The sequence below is a fragment of the Tenrec ecaudatus genome, chromosome X, assembly GCF_050624435.1.
Source record: "Tenrec ecaudatus isolate mTenEca1 chromosome X, mTenEca1.hap1, whole genome shotgun sequence".
In the NCBI taxonomy this organism is placed as follows: domain Eukaryota; kingdom Metazoa; phylum Chordata; class Mammalia; order Afrosoricida; family Tenrecidae; genus Tenrec; species Tenrec ecaudatus.
The window spans coordinates 39566918-39591146 of NC_134548.1; the positions used below are offsets into that span (position 1 = coordinate 39566918).

The 24229-nt window shown below is 39.6% G+C and overlaps 1 protein-coding gene and 1 pseudogene across 1 annotated transcript in view; one reads left to right on the forward strand and one right to left on the reverse strand.

The window, feature by feature from the left end:
- Positions 1-258: 258 nt before the first annotated feature.
- LOC142433281 (eukaryotic translation initiation factor 3 subunit F pseudogene) lies at positions 259-3617 on the reverse strand (annotated as a pseudogene).
- A 7564-nt stretch (positions 3618-11181) lies between these two features.
- Positions 11182-24229, forward strand: part of CFAP47 (cilia and flagella associated protein 47) — a 222767-nt gene continuing 209719 nt past the window's right edge. The window contains exons 1-3 of the mRNA XM_075538347.1: positions 11182-11376; positions 15077-15228; positions 16170-16285. Of these exons, the coding sequence (XP_075394462.1) occupies positions 11182-11376; positions 15077-15228; positions 16170-16285 (463 nt within the window). The remainder of the gene's footprint in view (positions 11377-15076; positions 15229-16169; positions 16286-24229) is intronic.

The following is a 24229-nucleotide window of genomic DNA, read 5'->3' on the forward strand; positions in this document are numbered from 1 at the left end:
TCCCTTTTAATTCTCAAGCTGTATCCCTTCCTCTTCTGATTTGAATGGTGCATTGTGTCCTGTTCATGTTTCAAATAGCTCTAACTACGCATTCTGCTATGAGCCACAGAGTGATTTTAATTTTTTGGTTTATAAAAGGCAGGCTGTTTATCCTGTCACATCAGTTGCCTAATTCAGTGTGACTCAAGACCACAAAGAAACTATTTTGCCATCAGCCACATTTTGAGCTCCAGTGTTGCGGTCTAGAGTAGCAGGAGTTCACAGGTTGACACGTTTCTTATTGAGGGCAATCTGTGACTGCCTAAGATTAGCTAGGTGGGTCACCATCAGCAGGTCACTGATGTAGCTGTTGAGCATGATCTCAAAAGTCATCAGGAACAATTTGGGGTACTTGGTTGACCAGACTCTTCAAGCAGCAGCCTACAGCATTGTCAGCTGATACCTTTCCAGACAGTACACCCTCTGCATGCTGCAACAGTGTGTTTAGGGCCTGCTGGATGTGGGCTGATGTCCCTCTGTCTCGCTGTAAGTCACTTGAGAGGCAGATCATCCCATTGGGGCTAAAACGGGTCTCCACAATCAGGTCGACCCCGATGTGTTCCATGTTGTAAATAGGAATACCTCACGGTCAGATGTGAAACATTGGCATCATGTCCTCCCACAGAGACCCATTAAAGTGCTGACATAGGCCTTAATGCTCATGCAGCTGGCGGTTATGGAGTCTGGTGTCCACAGGCAGGGGAATGGGGTTGTAGTACCAATGGAACAGCACAGAGAGCTCGGTGATGTCACGGCCTGTAGTGTACCAGCCCAGGATGAGCTCATTTGGATTTTTCTTGTGCAATTCATACATGTTCTTTGCAGATTCCATGTCAATGACCATCTCATCAAAGCCTCACTGCCAGGCACTCAAAAGCATTTTGTAACTTCCACTGAGTGCTTGTTGACAGTTCCCAGAACGGTCTCCATCAATGGGACCCTCATTGAGTCGTTCATAGCTGTCCATGATGGAGGCGAAAATGGCTGGGTGCAACCAGATCATGTCGCCACCAGCAAAGGGCCCTGAGAGTGCAGGCAGCACCTGGGTCTGTGCTGGGGCTTGCACTGAGGCTCAGTTCTGTCCCCCACCCCCACCCCCACCACTGGCCTCAGGTGTTGCCTCTAGTGCCACGAGGCAGGAGCCAGAGTCTGAGCTGGACCTGGATGGAGGCTGGGGCTGGAGGCTGGGCTGCTACTGAATCTAGAACCCAGGCCTCAGTGGAAGTGGGAGAGGAGCATTCACTGGTGCAGTCAGTGTAGCCATCTTGTCGAAAGAGAAGGAGTCAAGAGTTGAACAGAGCGAGTTGGTAAATCTTATGACTTCAATAGGCTGAGTATGCACCACGTGGATGTTGAATGTTCTCCCAAGATAGGGAGAGAGGTAGGTCAGCTATATTCCATAACAACATTTATTCTGGGAATTAGCAAGATGTCTTCATTGTTTTTCAGAAACCATGTGTCAGTTCTAACTCATAGTACAACAGAAGGAAACACTGCTCCATGCTGCATCATTCTCATTGTTTTTATATTTAGTTAGGATATCTCTAAAGGGACCACTTTAAAAATGCAGTTTACTGTGCATAGCTTGTAGTCTCAATTCATTACTAGTCAGATTTTCATTGGGTCATACTCTATGAAGGGTACTCTGAGAGAATCTATTTAAATGTTCTATGCATAAATACATGTAACTCAGGAATTCTATTACAGTAATTCATTCTACAGATAAGCTTTTACATGTGAGTAAAAGACATGTGAATAAAAGGTATACATCGTGATTCATCACAGGTCTGTTAACAATGGTAACAGATTGGAAAGGTGCTACAAACATGATCTGGTTGAATAAATTATTATAAATGCACAAAAGGAATACTATGTTGCTATAAAAATTGATGACATTGTTTATATGCTGATAACAATTTCCAGTGTATTACAGAGTGAAATAAACAGAAGGTGGATGATGTGATAGGTTGCCATGAATGCTATTTTTTTAAACAGAAGATAATAATTTTTGCCTACAGAGGTGTCTGGGGAAATTTTTGCTTGCCCAAATTGGATATCTAGTGAATAGAGGTCAGGAATTTGGATAAACATTTTACAATGCAGTTTCCCCAAAGAACACGGCAGTTTCCACAAAGAAACAATGCCCCTGACCCAGATATCAATAGAACTGAGATTACGAAAGCCTGTCCTAAAACTACTGAAGAAATGTCATGGGGGCCACGTGTAACCTCCTCCAACTACACAAGGAAGAAGCATCCAGCTCCCTATCAGCCCAATGCCAATTGCAATAAGGCAGAGGTCAGACGTGGCTTCCACCCTCCAGCTTTCTTTTTCTGACAGTAACAATACTTCCCATGACACTCTATTTTTCTGCTGGGTTCAATAATTTGTTGCAATGGTACCACAGAACGCACAGACACCCCTTACAATTATGGGGTCTTGTTAGGGAAGTTAACAGGTTACCACAAGCCAGATGCAGAAAACATAAGGGATATAGGCATTGCCTTTCTGTTAGCAGTCAAATCTTTCTCTTAGCCTCTCAGCCAGGTGGTCCCTTGGGCCCTGTTTCTGTGGGTCAGAAAGCCAGTTTACTAATCTGTCTCAGAGTCTAGGACTGCTCCTCTGCCCTGTTTCATGGTATCCAGGCCACTGACGCTGGTCTTGCCATGGCATGGCCTTTGCTGTCTTCAACACTTCAGACAGGGATTTCCAGTATGATCAACTGGTGGCTTTTCTTCCTTCATATTCCCAGAAAGGCTCTTCTTTTTTGCTTCTGCGATGTTTCATTCTTAAAGGCATTTTTATTCTTAACCCCTCTTTTAATGTTTTGCAACCCTATTAGCATGGCCCCACCGAAGTAATTTCACCACAGCTACCGTAAACAAAAATTAGGCTCTTTTTGTTTTTAGGATTTCATGGGGAAATATGTTAATTCCTTGTCATTTATTTAACTATTTTTGTGATTCAGCCTATTTATTCCTAATTCTTTGTCCATGCAGAAAAGCCCTGATATTTTGGATTGACTGTGACTGTAAATGCCAACATTTTGAGATGGGAGGTGCAATGGTCCTGTAGGAGATAAGATAATGCAGAAGTCACTGTCCTGCTACTGTCTTTCAAGGCCTGTCCTGATAAAAGATACTGTATGAAGCAATCAACTTTCTATTAATATGGTTTCAATGTACTCACTCAGGAATTTGCAGGTTGATTTGCCCTGGACATTTCTAACAAGAGAGTAGACGGGACATAGTAAAAGTCTCCACAGTAGTTGGGAGGTGGAACAGATGAGCAGGCACTTTGTATGACATACAAAGGTTCTTCAAAGTTATGGTACTCAGTCTAATAGTGTTGTATCGTCATGGTCAACTTAATGGGAACATGCTCCTCCAGCTCTGTGTTGCTGTCTGGATTTATTATTGAAGCTGTTCTAAAATATATAAAATTCATAGTAGACTGAACAAGATTTAGATGTAATTATCTTTCAAAGAAAGTCTTGGCTCATTGGTGGCTTTGCTATGAAATTTTCTTTGGGCCCTAATTCCTTCAACCTTCTTACTGGTCTGAAGGTTCACTACCATATTTACAAGAAGCTACAGGAAATGAGTGGAAGAGGAAGGATAGTGGTGGAGAGGAGCTCTCCAGGTACTTTAAGGCTGTGAATCAAAAGTAGCATTAACATGAGTTCCATTAATACCCAATGACCCACAACTTATTTGCTTGGCTATATCTAGCAGCAAGGAAAACTTGCCAATGTAGGTTAATCTGTACATCCATATGCATATCCAAAATTTCTGTCATGAACATAAGAAGAAATGGATATCTGGCACTATTACAGTCTATGAAATATCTCTATGTAGTAAAATGCACCTGCAACTGACAGTAGAGTTTGCATGTAATGGCCTTGGTCAATTGGTTCCATATGAAAATAATTGATTCTTTTTCTATTCATTTGTTATATATATTTTATCATTAATTGGAAAGCTTGATTTTCAATTTATCAATTTCATGGACACAATTCATATATCATACAACTCGGTAGTTATACATAGTAAAAAGTATTCAAAAGAGTTGTGCAGTCATCGCCACAATCAATTGCTTTCTCCTTTCATGTACTGATTATTATTAGCTCTCTCGTGCTTCCCAACCTCCTCTACCATAACCCTAAGAAACTATTAATCCAGTTACTGTGTCTGCAGATTTACATATCCTAGATTTCACATAAATATGATCCTACTAAAAAAACAAATGAAAACTCAACAACAATAATGAAATAAAACAGAAAACCTGCAATCTAACAGAAAGCAGAGGGTCTTCAAAGGCTGTCATTGGAGTAGCAGGACACTCCTGTCTCTGCCTCTTCACTGCCATCACCCATCTCCTTTCTCTAGGACGGAAAATGGGACCTGTTGCAGTCAAACCACAAATGTGTGTGGTGACCATGATGGCCAATCTCTCCTCGGTGAGCTCCACATTTGATCTGGTCTCCTCAGCCTACATCAGCACGAAGGATCCGTACCCTTACCTGAAGTCTGTGTACGAAGTCATGAGGGTGGCATCTACTCGGTGTTCCGCAGTGCTACCTCCTTTAAGGAGATGTCTGAGGACCTTCTCGCCTCTAGCAAGGGGCAACTACAGAAAAGTGAGGCATCTTTAGCGGAGGTCATGATTGTCTTGTTAACAACACGCCACTCAACTGGCTGGTAGGTCCTTTTATCCTCAGCTGACTGGATCTCAGCCTGCCCAGCCGCAAGTTGCAGTGCAGGACAAGAGCTGCCAGGGGCCCACCAACCTAAGTACAAAACACGGTCAACTTGCCCCCTCATTCCAGCAGTCTAGTCAGCCGGATGCCCCCTTCCATTATGTTGATATTAAAGTGCTAGGCAAATTTAACTTGGGGGAGCGAGTGGTTGGGGAAAGGGACTTAGATTATAGTCAGTTCCACAAGAGAAAGGTTTCTCAAGGGTCTCAAATCAGCAGGTATGTTCTGGTGCTGACCTTGCTGGCACACAAAGTGGGAGAGACTTGTCCGAACCTAGGTAGAATTCACCATGGTCACTCTCTGTCAGTAGCTTCGTGTGAAAAAAAAATAAAGCAGAAAATCATAAAAACTAGAACATATTTCAAATGGTTCACAAGGGAGAACGGTGTTCAATTTTAACCTAACAGCATTTGCACTTTCCAGTTCACTCTGTCTGAGAACAAGGCTATTTGCATCTCTGGCCATTAGGCTATTGATCAGGGAATTAATTCATCTAAGACTTCATTCACATGGGAACCCTGCAAAGGGATTTTTTGCCTTCATTGTCATCCATAGCCTTCTACAAACTAAGTGATCAGAATTTAAACTTGAATTGAGAATTTTCCTCCTCTATTCTTGGATTTCATTTTTTACAATTCTTGGATAACATCAACTGGTGGATTTCTTCCGTATGGACATAGCTGACACTTCACTTAGAGAACTGCCTGTTTTAAGACAAATCTTTACGACCCCTGACACTATTCTTTCTGATAGCCAGGCACTATCATATTTCTTCACCACACTTTGCTGTATCACTCATATCTTCAGTGATCTCTTCATGAGGGGAAGTATTGAGTAGAGCAATATCATAACTAATTGTTCTTAGATTAGGGCTATGATTCAATGCAACTCAAAATTCATGCATATATCCCAGGTTTATATATATATGTTCCTAGTCTACTTTATAGACATCATTATCATTTTTGGTAGCTTTATAAATATGTACCTTGGAACATGTGGCAATTCTGTTGATAGTATAATTAAATTTCCCATGATATAAATTTAAAGTGTTAGGGCAGCTTTTAGAGTATCATACGTGTATTGTTGATGTGTTCAGATTAAAAACTTAAGTAACAGGACACTGTGAATACAATGACGGTTTTAACTAGGGCACAATTTTTCAATAACTGATTCACAAAGTCAGAACTATGTCTGCTGTACTAAGACATGTTATGAAACAGCAAAGAGATATTTGAACCCAAGTCCAAGGGAGTATCCCACTTCCTCTAATCTGCTACTGGTGTGTTTAAATTGAAGTCCAGTTCACTTAGTGCAGTTTCTTAATTGGATCCTCCTGGTGTGACCTGGAAGGACATTGTGTGCCTCCTAAGGACAGAGTCTAAAGTCCGGGTTGTCTATAGCTCTCAGCCTGGGTTACCAAGGTCAGGATAGAGATTAGATCAAAAGTGCACAATTAGGAACATAACACTGGGTATATGCTCCCCCTGTGTTTTTTTTTTCCCCAATGGCAGGTTGTCCCACCTGACTTACCCGCCTACAGAAGTGAAATCACCTTCTTTGAGACAGATATGTGATCCTCATTTCTGGACTTGAATTTCCAGTAAGGTCCATTGAAAACCCTGATAGGAATGTCTGTTGATTTGGAGTGACCATAGAACAATATTATATGGCAGGAACTGATTGATTGTCTTCTCTCCCCATTATGAGAAATTGACCTTAGCTGAGGGGAGGCCTTCTTTGTCGAAGTGGTTATTAAGATATACAAATAAGGAGGGTGATTTATGAATCATGAGCATTAGGCAGGCACACCACCTTGCTGTTTGTGAGACCCAATTAGAAAATGAAGTGACCTGAGAACAGATGTCTTCCTTTTTCTCGGTATTTATCCTTACATTAGTGGTCTCTTACACTATTTGTCCTTTTGTGATTGACTAACTTGGATCAGGATAATGATTTCCAAGTACATCCTTATCATTAGGTGCTTCGTCATTTCATCAGTGTGTTTTTAGGACAGTATAGTAATCTGTTGTGTGTATGTAGCAGTTTCTTTATCCATTTTCCTACTGATGAATATTTGTACTATTTCCAGCTTCTTGATATTGTGGACTATGCTGAGATGAACATGGGAGAGCATACATACGTCTTTGTGTGTTGTGTCTCTTACTTCATTGGGATATGCCTAGCAAAGTTGTTTATAGTAGTGTCATATAGGTAGCTTTCAACAATTGCTGTATAATTTCTTAACTTAATGCTACCCAGTTTTTGCTAATATACTCCACCCAGGCATTAATTTATTCTTATTGGCATGGATTTTTACTATCATTGACCTCAGAATTCAAAAACCGAACTCATTGCCAATAAATTGATTCCAACTCATAGGAGTCTTGGTGCTGTAGGTTACGTGTCGGGATGCAATTTGCATGATCAGCAGTTCAAGATAGATAGAGAAAGAGAGAGAGGGAGGGAGAGATACTAGCAATGCTATAGACCAAAGTAAAACTGTCCCTATTTCTGAGATTGTCAATTTTTATGGGAGTAGAAAGCCTTATAATTATCTCTCAGAGCTGCTTGTGGTTTTTGAACTGGTGACTTTGCTGTTAGCAGACACTCAGATAACCCACTAAGCTAAGAGGGCTCCTTTGACCACAGGCTAGATATTTAAATATTTCACAAGGGTTTATTTTGCTGATTTCCTTCTTGGTGTTCACAAACTACACCCAGAATTCTAGCTTCCACCAGCCAATTATACTGTAGTAGCTCCTGTTTCTATGACACAATTCATAGCCAATGGATAGGAGTTTATATCTTTTTAAATTACTGTATATACTCGTGTATAAGCCGAGATTTTTCAGCACAAAAAATGTGCTGAAAAACTGGGGTTTGCCTCATACATGGGTCATTGGTACCCCAGTGAGGTGTAACATCTTGCAGGTGATTGCAGTTCCTCCGCTGTTCATTCAAAGTCCTGCTGACACTGCAGGGCTTCGAATGTTTGTTTACTCACATCTAACCAATCAGAGCTGGTCTATGACGTGGACGGCTCCAATTCGCAGAAGCACCCATGGTGATTCACGTACACCGGCAGCTGAACTGGTAAGGATGTGTCTGTGGCTGCGCTCCGTCTCTCCCCTCTGGTCTCTGTGTTAATTCACATCCTGCATTTCCCACCCTAGGCTTATACTGGAGTCAATCAATTTTTCTGGTTTCCCAGGGAATAATTAGGTACCTCGGCTTATACTCGGGTTGGCTTATCTTCGAGTATATATGGTAACTCAGAGGGCAAGAATGGCAATTCCTTATTGGACTGTTAGCATTTCACTCGTTCACCTCTTACAGGCTCCCTAACAATTCATCATTCATCAATATAAGGAACAAAATATAGCTTTACTTATAATATGTCACTTGCTTTGTCAGAACACCACCTTTGATTTTCACATGCAAGTCATGCTAACCATCCTGCCTTTGAAATCTGAACAAAGATAAATGCATGGTTTAATATATAGTATCTAATTAAATATTATTGTCTGGGTTGCTTTCAGAGGAGTCGGCATGGCATTTATCAAATATTATTTATCTTTCAAGGAACTCTGTTGGTTCTGGGGGTCAGTGGGTCAAGGTCAAACCCACCAGCTGCTCTAAGTGAAAAAGATGATGCTATGTGCTTCCATAAAGGTTTTCAGACCCAGATACCCTACATAGGCTTGCTTGCTGTAAGTGGGAATAGACTCAATGGCAGGAGAGAGTGAGTCATCTTTAAACCTATAGCACCCAGGTCTCCTGGGAACTTGCTATTATTATGTAAATTTCCTTGGCATTATGTGATCTCTGCCCAACCTAAAAGTATATAATAATGCTTGGTTGAAAATTTTGACTGAAACAACTGACAGTTAACCCAAATAGACATTTAGGAGGCCATTAAACTCAAAACCTAGCTGCCATCTAGTCAAAGTTTACTCAATCGTGACCCCTTGTGGTTTCCTAAGGCTGTAACAGTTTACTGGAATAGAAAACCCAACCTTTGACTTAGCAGCTGACGGTTTCAAACTGCTGACCTTGTGGACCCAATGCATAGCTACTATACCACCAGGGCTCCACATATGCATCCATTAGTTGACAATATAAATGCTTATGTACTGAGCTCCTAATCAAAAAGTTCGTGGCTAAATCTACCCAGAGATACCTCAGAGAACAGACCAGCCTATCTACTAACACATCAGCCTATCTTTCAAAGATTTTCTGCCATTGAAAACCCTATGGAGTACAGTTCTACTGTGAAATACAGGGAGTCCCCATGAGTTGGAAGTGACTCCAAACTCCATTGTAACAGATGGATTGTTTGGTTGACAGTAGAAAATTAACAGGAAGATTTAAAGATAAATATGTGAGGCAAATGGTGTTGGAAAGAATAGTCAAAAAAGCAGGAAGGCTTAACTGCTAAAGACAGTAGATTGAGCTGTGGGCTTGGTGGACGTGGGGAGCTAAGTGACATTCTCCCTTAACTGATGGGAATAGCAACAGAGCAGGGAAACAAGAGTGTTCTCTGTGATTTTCATTACTGTATCTTTAGAGTGTATCCTACGCAGTCCAGGCTCAGCCCAGTATTCACCTCTACCAAATTCCTACAAATTTAAAAATAATAATCACCCCACCACTATTTTCATCTTATGGCAATAAAAATTTGGGGAGGCTGAAACAGCATGCCTTTTATAACTCGGACTACAGATTGATCTCCAAGGAATCCTAGTGGTCCTGTGGGTTAAGCATTGGGCTCTTAACTGAGGGTTTGGCGGTTAAAACTCACCAGCCTCTCCGTGGGAGAAAGGTAAGATTGCCTGGTCACATAAAGATTCATAATTCTAAGATCTTACGTACATGGGGTGGCTATAAGTCAGACTACATAGGACAGGGTCGAACTGCCCCCTGTGGGTTTCTGGGACCTTAGTCCTAAGGGAATAGAAAGCCTCGTTTTTCTCTCTTTGTGTAGCCCAACTCCAAACTACTAAATTGAAGCCCATATCTCTGTGGAAAGTGAAATAATTCCTTTGTAAAAAGTGAAAAAAAAAAAGCTATGGGAAAAGTCCTGCCAGGAATTCTACGAGTAAGAAGTCCTACCAAGATATTTAAGCCTTGGAGGATGTGTAAATGTTTGCCAGGCAACTAGATGGAGGGACCATTCCCTTCGAAGTAACAGGGGAATTAGAACCTTCTAATATGCTCTAGAAGTCTGAGAAAATCAAAGGAGCGTACATGAACAATGGCGCGGGTAGGGACTGAGGAGTGTGAATTGGGGCTTGGTGGAAAGGTTCTCAACTAGCTGCGCACATGTTTTGTTTGATTTCTATCACTGAGAAACCCTTTCTTTCCCAAATGGAGAAACTTAAACCTAGAATAATTAACAAACTGCTCAACTCCTCTACATGCAAAATTGTTGTCCTGAACTAATATCACCAAAAATACCCCGCAGCTGGTTTCACTGCCTAAAACTCACTGCAATTGAGTCAATTCCACCTCATAATGACCCTATAGGATAGGGTAGAATTTCTTCTTTGAATCTGTGAAGCTGTAAATCCTTACTAAAACTGAAAGTCTCATCTTCCATCCCCCTTCAAACTGGTGGTTTCCAACAACTAATCTTGCAGTTGTAGACAAGACCCCCGAGGTTGTAGTGGTTTCCAGTTAGGCTGCTAACCGCAAGGTCCGCAGTTTGAATACACCAGCTTCTCTGCTGGGGAAAGGCGAGGCTTTCTACTCTTAAAAAGTTACAATCTGGGAATTGGAAAACTTACAGGGGAGGTTCTATCCTGTTCCATGGGCTCACTATGAGTCAGAATCAACTTGATGACTGAGTTTGTACCTTGCAGTTAGCAGCTCAAAGGGTAAATCTCTCTACCACTAGGGTAGCATTGTAAGAAGTACTGAAAATTTGCATTTTAACACAAGTATCTAGGGAATTCCTAGTATATCTTGAGAAGCATTGGCCTAAATACCATTGGGGGAGAGGAATCCCTTGGATTCCTACAACTCTTTTACATCCTGTTCTTTTAATAGTCCAGCTGGATACATCATAGCCTCTGGTCTTAAATTGAGCCTAGGGAGAAATCCGAGAAAATGCCCACCACACCAAAGCCTCTTAAACTCCTGCAAAAGATAGATGCCTCTGGGGTTTGGGTTGCCCTATAGTTTTTCCCATCGAATTTAGTGACAACTGCAACTCTGGATTTCTTTTCTGGAAAACTGCAACATTAGCCCGCCACTGGCTTCAGCCAGCCTATGACGAGGACAATGAGTGAGGCATGCACCGCGTCAAATGGTTGCCTAGCGACAGCCATTCAAGCCAGTACTTAAGCAGCTCAAACTGTGTGCCTGCCACCAGGAGCGCAGCCATGGACCAGGAAAGATTTCCCCTGGTTCCCTGTGCCAAAAGGAACCCGAAAAAAGAAGTGTACCTGAGAGTGACCCCAACAGAGGTTAAATTTCTTGACACAGTTGTAGGTAGAGTGTATCGCTTTCCAATTACGGTTCACAACATTGGTCACTGGCTCCAAAAGGTCCGGTTTGAAGAGCCGCTAAAACCACAGGTGACACGCTAAGGGGCGCCAAAGTAGATTGTGGGGGGGGGGGAGGCTTTGAGGGTTCTTTTGTTATCCCTGGTTATGTACATAGCTGATATTAGGTCGGGAAGGAGCGGGGCCAGGGAACTTGCCAGCGCGCGCTGAAGCTTTTTTTGGTTTCTGTGTGTGAGTGCGCGTGCTGTTTTCCTCTATTTGGTTTTAATAGGATTCTTTTCTTTTGCTTTTTGCTTCAGTGGGGGAGATAGGGAGGAAAAGGAGGCGCGAACTTGCTGTATGACCTCGCTATTTCTTCACCCAAAGTTTAGGAAGAAGGAAAGAGAACTCCCAGACTGTCTCCTCTTACTTAACCCATCCAAATCTTTGAATTTTGGCTTCATGATGCTGTAGTTCTCTCATAAACATAATGAGATATTTAATCAAAACTTTATGGGATGGGGGCTTCCAAAAATACGGTGAAAACTACCATAATCATTTCATTCTAATTTTCCACCAATTTTTTGAAGCCCCCTTGGATTCACTATCCCTTGAATAATTGTCAGATACTGTAGAATGAGTAGAAATAATTGTTACTTGACTCAGTTAACAAGCATTAATTGAGCGCCTGGTATACAGCAGTCAGTGTCGTGAAGCATCTTGGAGCCTTGGTGGTGGGGCACATGTTGGGCTGTGCTCTGCATAGTCAGCAGTTGGGTCCCAGGGGAGAAAGACTGGGTTATCTCCTCCAGTAAACAGTTGTTGTCTCCTAAACCTACAGGAATCACTACGAGTCAGCAGTGACTGGGTGACAGTGAGTTCTTGTACAGAGTTGTGGTAGCCTACAGCAAAATTAATGTTCTGAGAGGCTGTTCCAATCGTGATCTAAGTCAGCAGCATTTCTTGTTCTGTAACTGACAGTTAATTTACATTGTGTATGTGCCTAGATGGATATTATTTTACTGTGTTCATCAGTCTCCAGGGAGACTTGACAGAGTGAAAGACTGATTAGAATTTCTGAAAAGTAGGTGATAATTGGTTTTATGGACTGGTTGTACTGATAAAGATGATTGAATGAGATATTGTACACATTTGTTTCTATATGCATACGGAAGTGATGGCAGTAGGTGGCAGTGAGTAAAATGATCCTCATTCTACTTTATGTACTATTTTTAAAAAGAGACCATTTCTGTGTAGAATGGTGTGCAGTCAGAATGCTGTGCGGATGGTGAGATTTCAATTCCATTATTTGTGACATTTCATCAGGAAAGACCAATCACTTGAAAATGACATCACTTTTGGTAAAGTAGAGAGTCACTGAGAATGAGGGACACCTTCACTGGGAGAGAGTGACACAATAATGGACTCAAACATGTCATGGATGATGGAGCTGTCATAGGCCCTAGGTGTGTCTCTTTCTGTTATGCATAAGGCCATCATGAGTTGGCACTGACACAGCAACACTTACAGAGAACAACAAGGTTGTTGACTATACACTTTGCTAAATATTCACGTGTTTCTTTAGCTACCCATTGAATGAAGTCATAGAATATTTCCAGCACCCACAGGGTTCCCTCATCCCCCTTTCCTAGGGTACCTGGAATATTCACCTCCTAAAGGTGACCATTATTCTGATTTTTTAACCCCACGGAAATAGATTCATACTTCATACATTTTTGTGTTTCCATGTTTTATAATACCAGTGTAACGTTTAATAAACTATATCTCAATAGACTTAACCCATTCTTCCTAGCCCACTCTTTAAAAGTAGCTGGTCACTATAAATTTGGTTAAATTAGGGGGGAAGTTTCTTAAATTTAACTAGCTTAACCATCATTTGGTGAACCATTGAGTATATCTGTAAGTGCTTCCTTTAAAAACTTAAACTGGCAATAATTCCTGGATATGGGCAAATACTATATTCATGTTCATGAGACACTAGTGTGGGTGGTTGTTGGGCAATCAAAAGAAGATGAATGATTCTTCTAACATACAACAGTACAGATTTTCAATTCTGGCTCAAAATTACATTGACTTTATGATTTGAGTACCTTCTTTGTGCTAGATATAGTATTATATACTATGACTTTTGGGGTAAAAGATAAATAAGGTACAATTTTACTTTCAAGGAACATGGGGCTAAAAGTTCTTTGCCTTATAATCAATGCCTTCCTTCAGTCTTACAGACACTATCCATCTAATGATTTTTCAGGAGCTCAGACCCAAGGCTGAACAAGAAAGAGCGAATTATTCTCTGTGTGGGATGCTAATAAACCTGCTAGGCGATAATAAAACATTACAGCTAATAAGTACAGGCTAGTTGTACTTATCATTGCACCCCCTTCCACTTCCAACAATGGATCTGCCTTCTTTTTCTGTTGGTTCATATTTCCATTTATTAAGTTGCAAGAGTCACCTTTATCTAAATTTCATCTCTCTTTCAGAGTCTCTATAGGCCTCATTTTCTCGACAATGTTTTGTACCATCTCTAAATGATTTCTTCCCTACGAGATGCTGCCTATTGCGTGTATGGCCATGCCTTTATAGACTTTCATTTCACCAGGAATGCTCAGTAACTGGACGTTTGACCAAAGTCATGGACCATAGACACCCAGGATGCTTAATCGCAGTAATGCTGCCAGTGTTACTGATTAAAGACACTTTGTCTAGCAGGTTATTAGTTTCCCAATGAAAAACTAATTTGCTTCTGCTTGTTTATGCTGGCTCTGAGCTCTTGCTGCCCCCATAGGGATCAACTTCCTTGCTTCTATCCTCACTGTTTACATTTGACCTCAAGTCTAGATAGAGTATACCATTTCCTAACCCATAATAATCACGTCTTTCCATGAATTGATTTGACACTTATGTTTGAATCATCTGATACTTGATTAGGGAATAGCTCGTGCCATTAAGTTTCAAGGGGTGTAGATCTTGCTTCATTTGAGAGATTATTCATTTCCGTTTTGTGGAGACGAGCTTAAGGTTTAGTCAGAGACATCTATTTTGAATCCTCCCTGCCTGAGTGACTAGTGACACAAAGTGCATTCTACAGTCTTCATATCCCTCTCTCATCTATGTGCTGGGAACCCTAATATTGGCCTCATAGAACTGTAGGAGTTTGTGCAGGGAGCTGGGAGATAGAGAATTCTTGATATAGCATGAGTGTTCATCAGATTTCAGATTTCTTTTGTAGTTAAACAAAAGTTTCATGAGAGCATAAATGTTTTTCTCCCCTCTTGGTTCAATTTCTCTTTTATACTTCCTACGAACTTTTGTCTTCATGAAGTATACCAAACACGTGAGCAACATTTTAGTATGTCTTCCTCCCTTCTGTATTAGATTTCCAACTTACTAAAATGGAGACTATGCCAGTTTTGGAGAGAAAAAAACTCTAATTTTTTAAGTAGCCCAGGGACATTTACATGATTTTTTTCTATGTTTGTAAATTTGTAGTTTCAATTAATGGACTGTTGAAAACATATTAAGAATCCAGGTCCAAGGAATATGCATATGGTCATTGAATGTTTTGTCTTTAGGACAGAAATAAGGCCTATATCCTGAGATATCTGGTAATAATTCACTCTCTGAAATGCACTCACGCGCTGAGGGAGTAGTGGGGGCCCAAGTGGTTGGCTGCTAACAAAAAAACATCAGCAGTTCCAACCGTTTCCATTCCCTATAAACAGTTTGAAAGTACAATTTGATATTTGACTGTTTTTTTCTTCTACTGCAGTTCAAGCTGCTTCTGAACAACCTGGAAAAAGAACTTGCCGCTGGACTTTACATGACAGTAATGATCGAATACCACCCAGATAAGAATGAAGACGTTTATGACCAATTGATTATTAACGCATGTAACACCAAAATCGAAATACCTCTAATGGGGTATGTTCCCTTTTTATTTCATGGTGATATTTTGATCAATTTTCAAATGCAGTGAAAAGGCTCTTTTGTATTTTCTCTAATCGATAGACAACTTTTCCTAAAGATGAACTGAAAGAAAAGCTTTTTAGGAAATTGTGCTGTTTGAAGCAAATAGAAATCTAGCTGTTTGGGACAACTTCTTAAAATAAGTTAAAAACACTCAGCAATTGACTGTGATTAATTGGATTTTGTGAATCTATATTTTCATTTCATTGACATGTGAAATTCACTTCATTGAATTAAAAGTAATTCAGATGTTTGATTGGGAAGAAAAATGGTGTTATTCGGGGATTGATTGGTGAATGTGGGCAAATATGAGGTGCATATATTTAAGTTTTTGATGTAGAAGTTAACTTTGATACAAAGCACTCTTTTGACCAGGAGTTTGTTGCATTCATTTTAAAAGGAAAACTGTATACTTTAATGTAAAATTTCTTACAAAACTTGCTTTCTAGTTTCTTGAGATAGGGAATTAGGTATCATCTGACCTACATTACCTTGCTAAAATAATTTCCACCTTTCTTGAGGTGAGTCACAAAAATTACAAACGGTTTTGAAAAATAAAAATGTCATTGAATTAAATGGATACCATCTCAAGGTGAGTACTTGGGTGCAAGTTTTTATCATTTACATGTCTAAAAACTGATGTGTTAAAAATGTTTCGTTTTCCTATATTTATATCACAATTTCTTCTATTGACAAGAATGGTAGAAATGGATTGGTAAGGATATCAGAATGTTTTTAAAGGGCTTGAGATAGAGATAGATAGATAGATAGATAGATAGATAGATAGACTTATCTATAAATGTGAATCATAATTCACTAGATGTCTATAGGTATAGATTTAACAGTTAGGTTCTGTTAGTTAAAATTAATTAAATACCATTTTTCCCTTCCCCTAGGCTAATTCCATCCTGTGACTTAGATATTCCACCAGAAGTTAATTTTGGTTCCTTGGTGGCCAATAGTAAAGTGCACTCTAAGGAGATTAGTATTCGTAACTTTGGAAAATCTCCAGGTAAAGATTTTCTGCCCTATAAATTAATTTATAATTTTGTAAAAACATTGAGATTATTTGAAATGGTTGCCTTATGTAAGTGCTAGGCCGAGTATTTGAAGACGGGTAAAGTTTTCAGGAAAAAAATTCAACCTGCCAATGCCTAGTAGAGCTCAATCAAGGGCAATGTAGCAACAAGGAATTACTAAACCCGAATGAAGACCAAACATGATGGTGGGACAAGAGGAAATAGAGGAAAGAACCAGGAGGCAAAAGACATTTATAGAGGCCTAAATACAGGCGTGTACATATGTAAATATATATATATATATATATATATATATATATATATATATATATATATATAATGAGAGGGGAATAGAACTATACACTCATATGTATATGTTAAGAATTAAGGTTGCAGATGGACATTGGGCCTCGACTCAAGTACTTCCATAACACAAGAACACTTTGTTCAAACAATCTGGCATTCTGTGATGCTCACCTTCCTGACACGATCACTGAAGACAAAATGGGTGTATAAGCAAATGTGGTGAAGAAACCTCATGGTGCCTGACTATCAAAAGGTATAGCATCTTGTGTCTTAAAGGCTTGAAGATAAACAAGCAGCCATCCAGCTCAGAAGCCTCAAAGCCCACATGGAAAAAGCACACTAGCCTGTGTGATCATGAAGTGTTGATGGGATCAGGTATCAGGCATCTGCAACGACCCAGAATAAAACCATACCCAAGGTGAATTGGGGGTGGGGGTGTATTGCGTGGAGATCCAATGTCAATTTATAAACAATTGGACTTCCCCTCACAGAGGGGTCACAGGGAAGAGATGAGCCAGTCAGGGTGCAGTATAGCACCAATGAAACATACAACTTTCCTCTAGTTCTTTGGTGCTTCCTTCACCCCACTATCATGACCTCAATTCTACCTTACAAAGCGGATTAGACCAGAACATGCACACTGCTACAGATAAGAGCCAGCAACATAGGGAATCCAGGGTAGATAAACCCCTCAGGGCCAACAAGGAGTATAGAGATTAGGGGAGGGTGGGGGGAGAAAGGAGGAACCGATCACAAGGATCAAACTAGAACCCCTTCCCAGGGGGATGAATAATGGAAAAGTGTGTGAGGGGCGACAGAGGATGATGTATGATATGGAAAAAAATAATCTATGACTTATCAAGGGGCTGTGAGGGAGGGTGGGTAAGGGAGGGAGGGGGAAGAAATAGGGAGCGGATATCAGGGGCTCAAGTGGGAAAAGACCTCTTTGAAAATGATGATGGTGGCATATGTGCAAATGTGCTTGACACACTGGAAGAATGTATGGATTGTGATAAGAGATGTAAGAGCTCCCAGTAAACGTATTTAAGAAAAAAAAATTGAACCTACCTCCTTAAGGATCCTGGATCTGTAAGATCCACTTTGGCTCTTGGATGTTTGCTGATCTCTCAGAGAATAGGAGACAGGATGCTATCATGAAAGTGAGGTGATGCTTAAAGCCATCCAGAAATAGAATCACGGTGCCACGCCTTACTGTGACTGAGACAAGTATATTTAATAAGGTCAAATGAAAACACTTGACTTTGCGCACTTATAAACTGAGACTAAAAAATGCACCATGTGGTGTCTGTATGTATTTAAGGTTATGTGGTTTAGGTGCAACATATATAAACGTCCTGATAAGGGTTCTGACTCAACATAGACATGCAGTCAATATTTGTTCTTTGTTTTACCGCATGCATCTTTGAATGCACAGTGTGGCCCCCTAGTGGTTAGTTTAAAGAATAAATCTTTCTTTCATATGTGTGTGCACATGCGTGTGTACTCTTCATTGACAATAAATAGCAGGCACATAATGACTTATTCCTTCAGTATCATGGTGACATGGTCAGCCTTTGGGGTGGCAATGCTACCGTACCTGTCACTGAGGACTGCCTCAGGAAGGAAGGCCCCTCTCTGGAAACATAATACACCATGTCAAATCCCGACCCCTTTCTCACTAACTTGGGATGCCTCTCGAGAAACGCTTGATTGCACACTTGGTAAGGGAGTTTGTAACTTGACCGATTTGTTTCTGGAGTCAAATAAAACTAATTATTGGTCCTCACTAAAAATACGGCACAATTTGCTTTCCTTGCTTTGGTTTTTAAATACTTGTGAAATTATAGAATATTGGGGTCGTATGGTGCTACAGAGGAGCCCTGGTGGACTTTCTACTCCTGGAAAGTTAGTTTCAGAAACTCATAGGTGGCAGTTCTACCCTGTCCTATAGAGTCTCTATGAGTCAGCATCGACTTGCTGGCAGTGAGTGAGATCGTGCACCAGTTAAGCACTCGACTGCTAATTGAACGGTTGGCCATTTGATCTCACCAATCAGCTCCATGGGAGAAATATTTTGTTATTTGCTCTTGTAAAGATTACAGCCTAGAAAACTCTACTGAGCAGTTCTACTCAGTTATATGGAATCACTATGAATTGGAATCAGATCAATGGCACCGAAAAACAACTACATATGGTTTGATTCTTATGTTTAAAATGCAGTCTGTTATAAGTGATTATGGGTAACACGGTCTTTAGACTCCCTGGTTGTCTACTCAAGCAGTGATGTGCAATTAGAGAATTTTCCTTGTGTTATTTTCCTAAACTGTGATTTAACTATTGTCCCTTCACATTCCTTCTGTATTTTGATCAGAACAATGCGTACTTTTTTAAATTGCATGGTTTTTCTTCAGAAGAAATCTCTCTCTTATAGGAAACAAGATTGTAAGTTTAGTTCAGTTTAGTCAGTAAGGGAAAAGAAGTAAAATTAAGATGCACACGTGGTTCCATAAATTTTAGGAAAAAGTGATCCAAATTAGTTCTGGTTTTGTGCTGATATTTTGTGTGTGGATAGTATTTGCAGTAAACATCACAATTGTTTCAGTTTATTATAATTTAATACTGTGAAATATTGCTTACTTTTTACCTTACAGAAACAAATTGTTAGCAATGAATTATAATTTCCTAATCTTTCCTAATCATTCTTGGAGTGGATCACTTGATTTCTTTCCATTTTTACCTAAATTGATAGTATGTGTCATCGGATAAAAGTGACTCAGTGAGATGAATTAACACAGTGGCTGCAACAATAGGCTCAGACATAGTAACACCTGTGCGGAGGGCGGAGGTCTCAGGAGTGTTTTGTTCTGTTGTACTCAGGGTCACTATAAATTGGAATCGGCTTGATGGTATCTAAAAACAGCAATATTCCCAGTCGTGAATACTCATCAAGTGTCATAAAGCTTTTATTATATGCAAGTACAATCCTGTAAATATATGCATGAGCATGACAATGTATATTCCTGGCCGAAGAAAACCACTAATGCACAAAAGAGATTCAGAAAACAAAATTGATTTTAATGAAACTTAAAAAATGAATTTTGTGTAAGAAATATTTTATAGGTTCATAGTAAAATCATACACAAATTTATACATACACTTAAGAGGACATAAAAAAATCCATATTCCGCACATTCTTGATTTGTGCAGCTTACATTTCTCTCTAGCAGATAACTGGGGTGATTATCTTTGGATATGTAGGCCCCCAAAGTCAGGCTATAGAATGATTTCTTGATGGTCTTTTAATAGCCCATTATGGAGTAACCATGCATGCATTTAATCCAAAGTTTAAAAGTCATTTTTCTTTACTCAGCCTTCAGAAAATAGTTCCTAAGTTTATTCCTGACTTTGCATTATCACATTTATATTTTCTTTTTCAAAAGTCATGATTCAGTTTTTAAAATATCTGGTGAAGTGTTTTATTTTATACTATACTATTCAAATAATCCCACAGCTTTTATATTTAAAGTTTGAAGAAACATCATTATTTGAGCATACTTTGAATTATAAACATATTCCCCTTCCCCCGGATGGGAGACAGGCAGTTACCATGGAGACAATTCCATGTGTGTCACTGTGGAGGTGTGCTCCCCAGTGCTTTCAATGGCTGAGTTTTCAGAAGTAGTTCACCAGGCCTTTATTCCCAGGTGAACTTTATGTTAGCAACTAAGTGCACTGTTCACATCACCCAGGCCCCATCCTTCCCCTGAGTAACCCAATACTATTTAACTAGACATTTTCTAGTATAGTGTCATGATGATGTAACAGTCTTCAAACCTACCGCAATCTTTACAGACTTTTAGGTTTAAATAGCTACCTCAAAACTCACCATTTGCCAAGATAATTTGATCCATTTTGTCCTAAATATATGATAATGTTTTTCTTGCTCCTAATTCCCACCTATTCTTCCACCTGATCACCAACATCACCTTTCTGCTCCACTGTCTAGAGGGGCTGGTATCATAAAAAATTAAGAAATGTGTTCAATTCTACCAAGGCTAGCAGTAGTTCTTGGGAACACCCTTAATTCCTCGAGGTGCATTCCCTACTTATTCCCAACATGTTCTGGTTGTTATTGCTGTTCAGTTTTGTTTTCTTGGAAACGCACGGTGGAGGCTCAATATTTCCTGTATGCACGGCACAATACTGAGCATACAGCAGGCACTTAGTAATCCTTTGGTTTCAATTTGATTCCTTCCTGATTTTTTACTCAGTTTTAGCAAGGAACTATTAAACTTTCAATGAAAGGTAGGTGATTAGACTCAATGTAAACTCTTTCATTTACTATGAACATTCTGTAGAGTCTCCCAAACTTATCGGTAAATACATGAATTGGCATAGCCTTGGTGTGTTTTTCTGGTTTGATACTCCAAATTTGCACACATTTCGCTTTCTGAGATGGTTCCTAAAGGCATTTTGGAGGCGTAAAGGTAAGGTGAGGGAGGGAGCAGTGATGTTTCCCAAGTAGCAGTCAGCGGCAGACCTTGCTCTGATTCCGTGCAGCCCCCCCTGTCGGTGGATGTCGGTTGCTGTGATGCTGAAAGCAGCTTTGCATGCAGTGTCCAGACTAAGATGAACCAGGAGGAAAAACCTGGTGATAGGTTTAAGAAAATCAATAAAACCTCTATGGATCACAATGGTTTAATCCAAAACTGATCATGGAGATTGCTTAGAACCAGGCCAGGTGTTGTTATGTTGTGCATGGGGTCACTGTGAGTGAGAGGGCACTCAGTCGCATCTAACAACAACAAAGACAACCTAGCAATGGATATTTTGCTACTCGATGTCTGATATGTTTCTCTAGAGAGATGAGAACAACTCAGATTTAAAAATCCAGACAGGTTTGTGTAACTCCCAGCAGGGAAGCCCAAGAAAATACCTAAACATTATCCTGGATTATGGAGTATAGCGAAAAATTTTTTTGAACTGCCAGGGAGTTCTGAGTTTTTTTTTTTCTGAAAAGGAAGCAACAAGTCAAGTAAATTTGGGAGCCCGTGGTAGAAAGGGTCCTTCACTCCAAGCACAGATGTGGGTTCTCACATCTCATGTGCTATGCTAAACTTCAACATGACCAAGTCTACAGGTTTGTCTGATATGGCTTATTAACAATATTTTAAATGTTTGGTCACTGCCACCTTCTGAAAAAAAAAAAACACTGGCCTTCTATGCCATCTCATCCTCATGTAAAAAAGTAATGGTAGCACAGGTCTTGGAGTGAAGCTGACCAGGCCTCCAATTTGGGTGACTCTTGCCAAACATCCATTGTATCACTAGTAAAATGGAAATAAATTGAATTCTAGCTTCTATAATTGTGGATATTAAAATGCTCTGTATGCTTTGTGACATATATTAAGTATTCAATAAACATTTAGCTTTTTATCATTATTATTTATCTTACTTTTACCACTGATGGTCCTTTTGTGCACGGTGTATTTGTGAAGTATGAGTGTTAGGATTTTCCGTGGGTCTTCATATTTCTTATGTCCCTTGGCAATTAATTTTATTCCTTTCTCTTCACTAACTACCCTCTAATATAAACTAAGGGCTATGTTACTATTATTCTCTGGGTCTCCTTCAGGCATCTCTAACTTAACAAGTCTAAGACTAAGCATAACTTCCCCTGAAACTTCCTTTCTCTCTTTTACACTAAATAACAGCAACATTTCCTTGAACAAGTTAGAGACTTGCCAACCTTCTTGTCATTTCTATTTCCCGCCTTCTACCATCTTATTGCGTTCAGTGCATCGACTTCATAAATATGTCAGAAATCCTACCTATCTCTGCTCATTGACACTTCTGTACAACAGGTCATCATCTTCTCTTGTCCAGTGATCACACCAACTAATGACTCCTGGATTCCTTTATTCAACTTTCTAGTTCATTTTCTACATATCTTCAGTCTCAACTCATACAGGTCCCATATGACTGAAATGCCCTATAGGAATTTCTAGACAATAATTTTTAGGAAAGCAAATCACCAAATATCTAGTGTCATATCTGAGAAAAAATGTCTTAATCTGTATTATCATCTCACTGCCACCTTTTTCTTAAGACGAAGTCCCTGCATTTGTTGTTAGCCACTAAAGACAAGAAACATGGACACATAACTCACTCCAACGTGTCAATTCTGACTCATAGAGACCCTCCTCTAGGGCAGGGTTTCCAATGCTGTGATCTTTACAGAAACAGCCTCATCCTGCTCGGTGGAGAGCCTGGTGAGTTGTTTCCTGAATAACATTTTGCATTCACATAAACTATTTGCTCAAATTACATTTAAGTGGATATAATATGTAGTAACTATTTAACTGAATTTGGTTTTATTTTTTTTGCTAGATGCCTAAGTAATATCTACTCTTCTGAAACAAATTATTTTACAGATTTTAGCTTAGTTTTATGACAGAAAAAAATGAACCTTAACTATTCAAGTCCTGAGACCTTCTGAAAAATTACTGGATTGGCCACTTTTATCACTATGACTTTGTTTCCCTCAGGTCATCTCTGGCATACATTGTTTCCAACATTTTTATGATGGCAATATTTTGCTCTCTGAGTTATATGAACGTCTTTTTAGGAATGTAATCCAAAGTGATTTCAAGTGGTAAATTTGGAATTCACAAAGTTCTTTAGGTTGACAGTGTGCTCACTGACTTTAACGTTTTGAAGCACTGTTAAAGAGACCCATGAAGGACTGCATCTATTTGCTGAGTATATTTTGCACTCTGTTTACTATTAGGCACAGAGATTTTTGAAAAAGGATAACATAATCCCAAGAATCTTATTCATTCATATGGATACCTTGCATTACCATAAATTATTATTTCTGTTTTTAAAAATAAAATTTTATATAGTCGTCTTCTCATGTGCTATTTGATCCCAGAATTGCATTTCCCCTGTTCTAACCCTGAATAAGTGCATGTGTTGTATTGATTCATCTACACAGAAGTGATACTGGCTAAAACTATGAGTCCTGGGATTAGAAACACCCAACTGAAAAATCTCAGCCCCGTTAGTCAGTAGTGTTGCAGTTAATTCTTGCTGTGTAACAAATCATCCTGAAACCCAGTGATTTAAATGGGAATAATTTTTTAATTGTTCATGTGTACGCAGGTTTGTTAGAATGCAATAGATCTAGGCTAGTCTAAATTTCATGTTCCTGCTCTTTTAAAACCCTTATTTGCTACTAGGGACACTGCTGCTGCATATAGATCTGTGGGTCAGCTGGGATTTCTCTGTCCCACATGTGATCATTCTTGGCCCAAGTTTGCCAGGAGAAGCACTTTCCACGGTGGAATTTCAAAAGAATATCAAGAGACTATTTGGGTTTACTTTTGGTATTATGTGATTTCCTCCCCACGTGCTTAACCAATCCAATTCACACAAGTCCAAAATCAAGAGTTAAAGTAACACATTTCATGAGAGGGTTAGTGAGTGGATATAGAGATGGGTCAAGAATTTGCCTCAACGATGTAAATTAACAGACTAGCTATGTAACTTTGGACAAATCAATGAATGTTTCAAAATTTCAAATTCCTTGTTTGTAAAATGGAGATGCATGATTAAATCTAACAGATTTG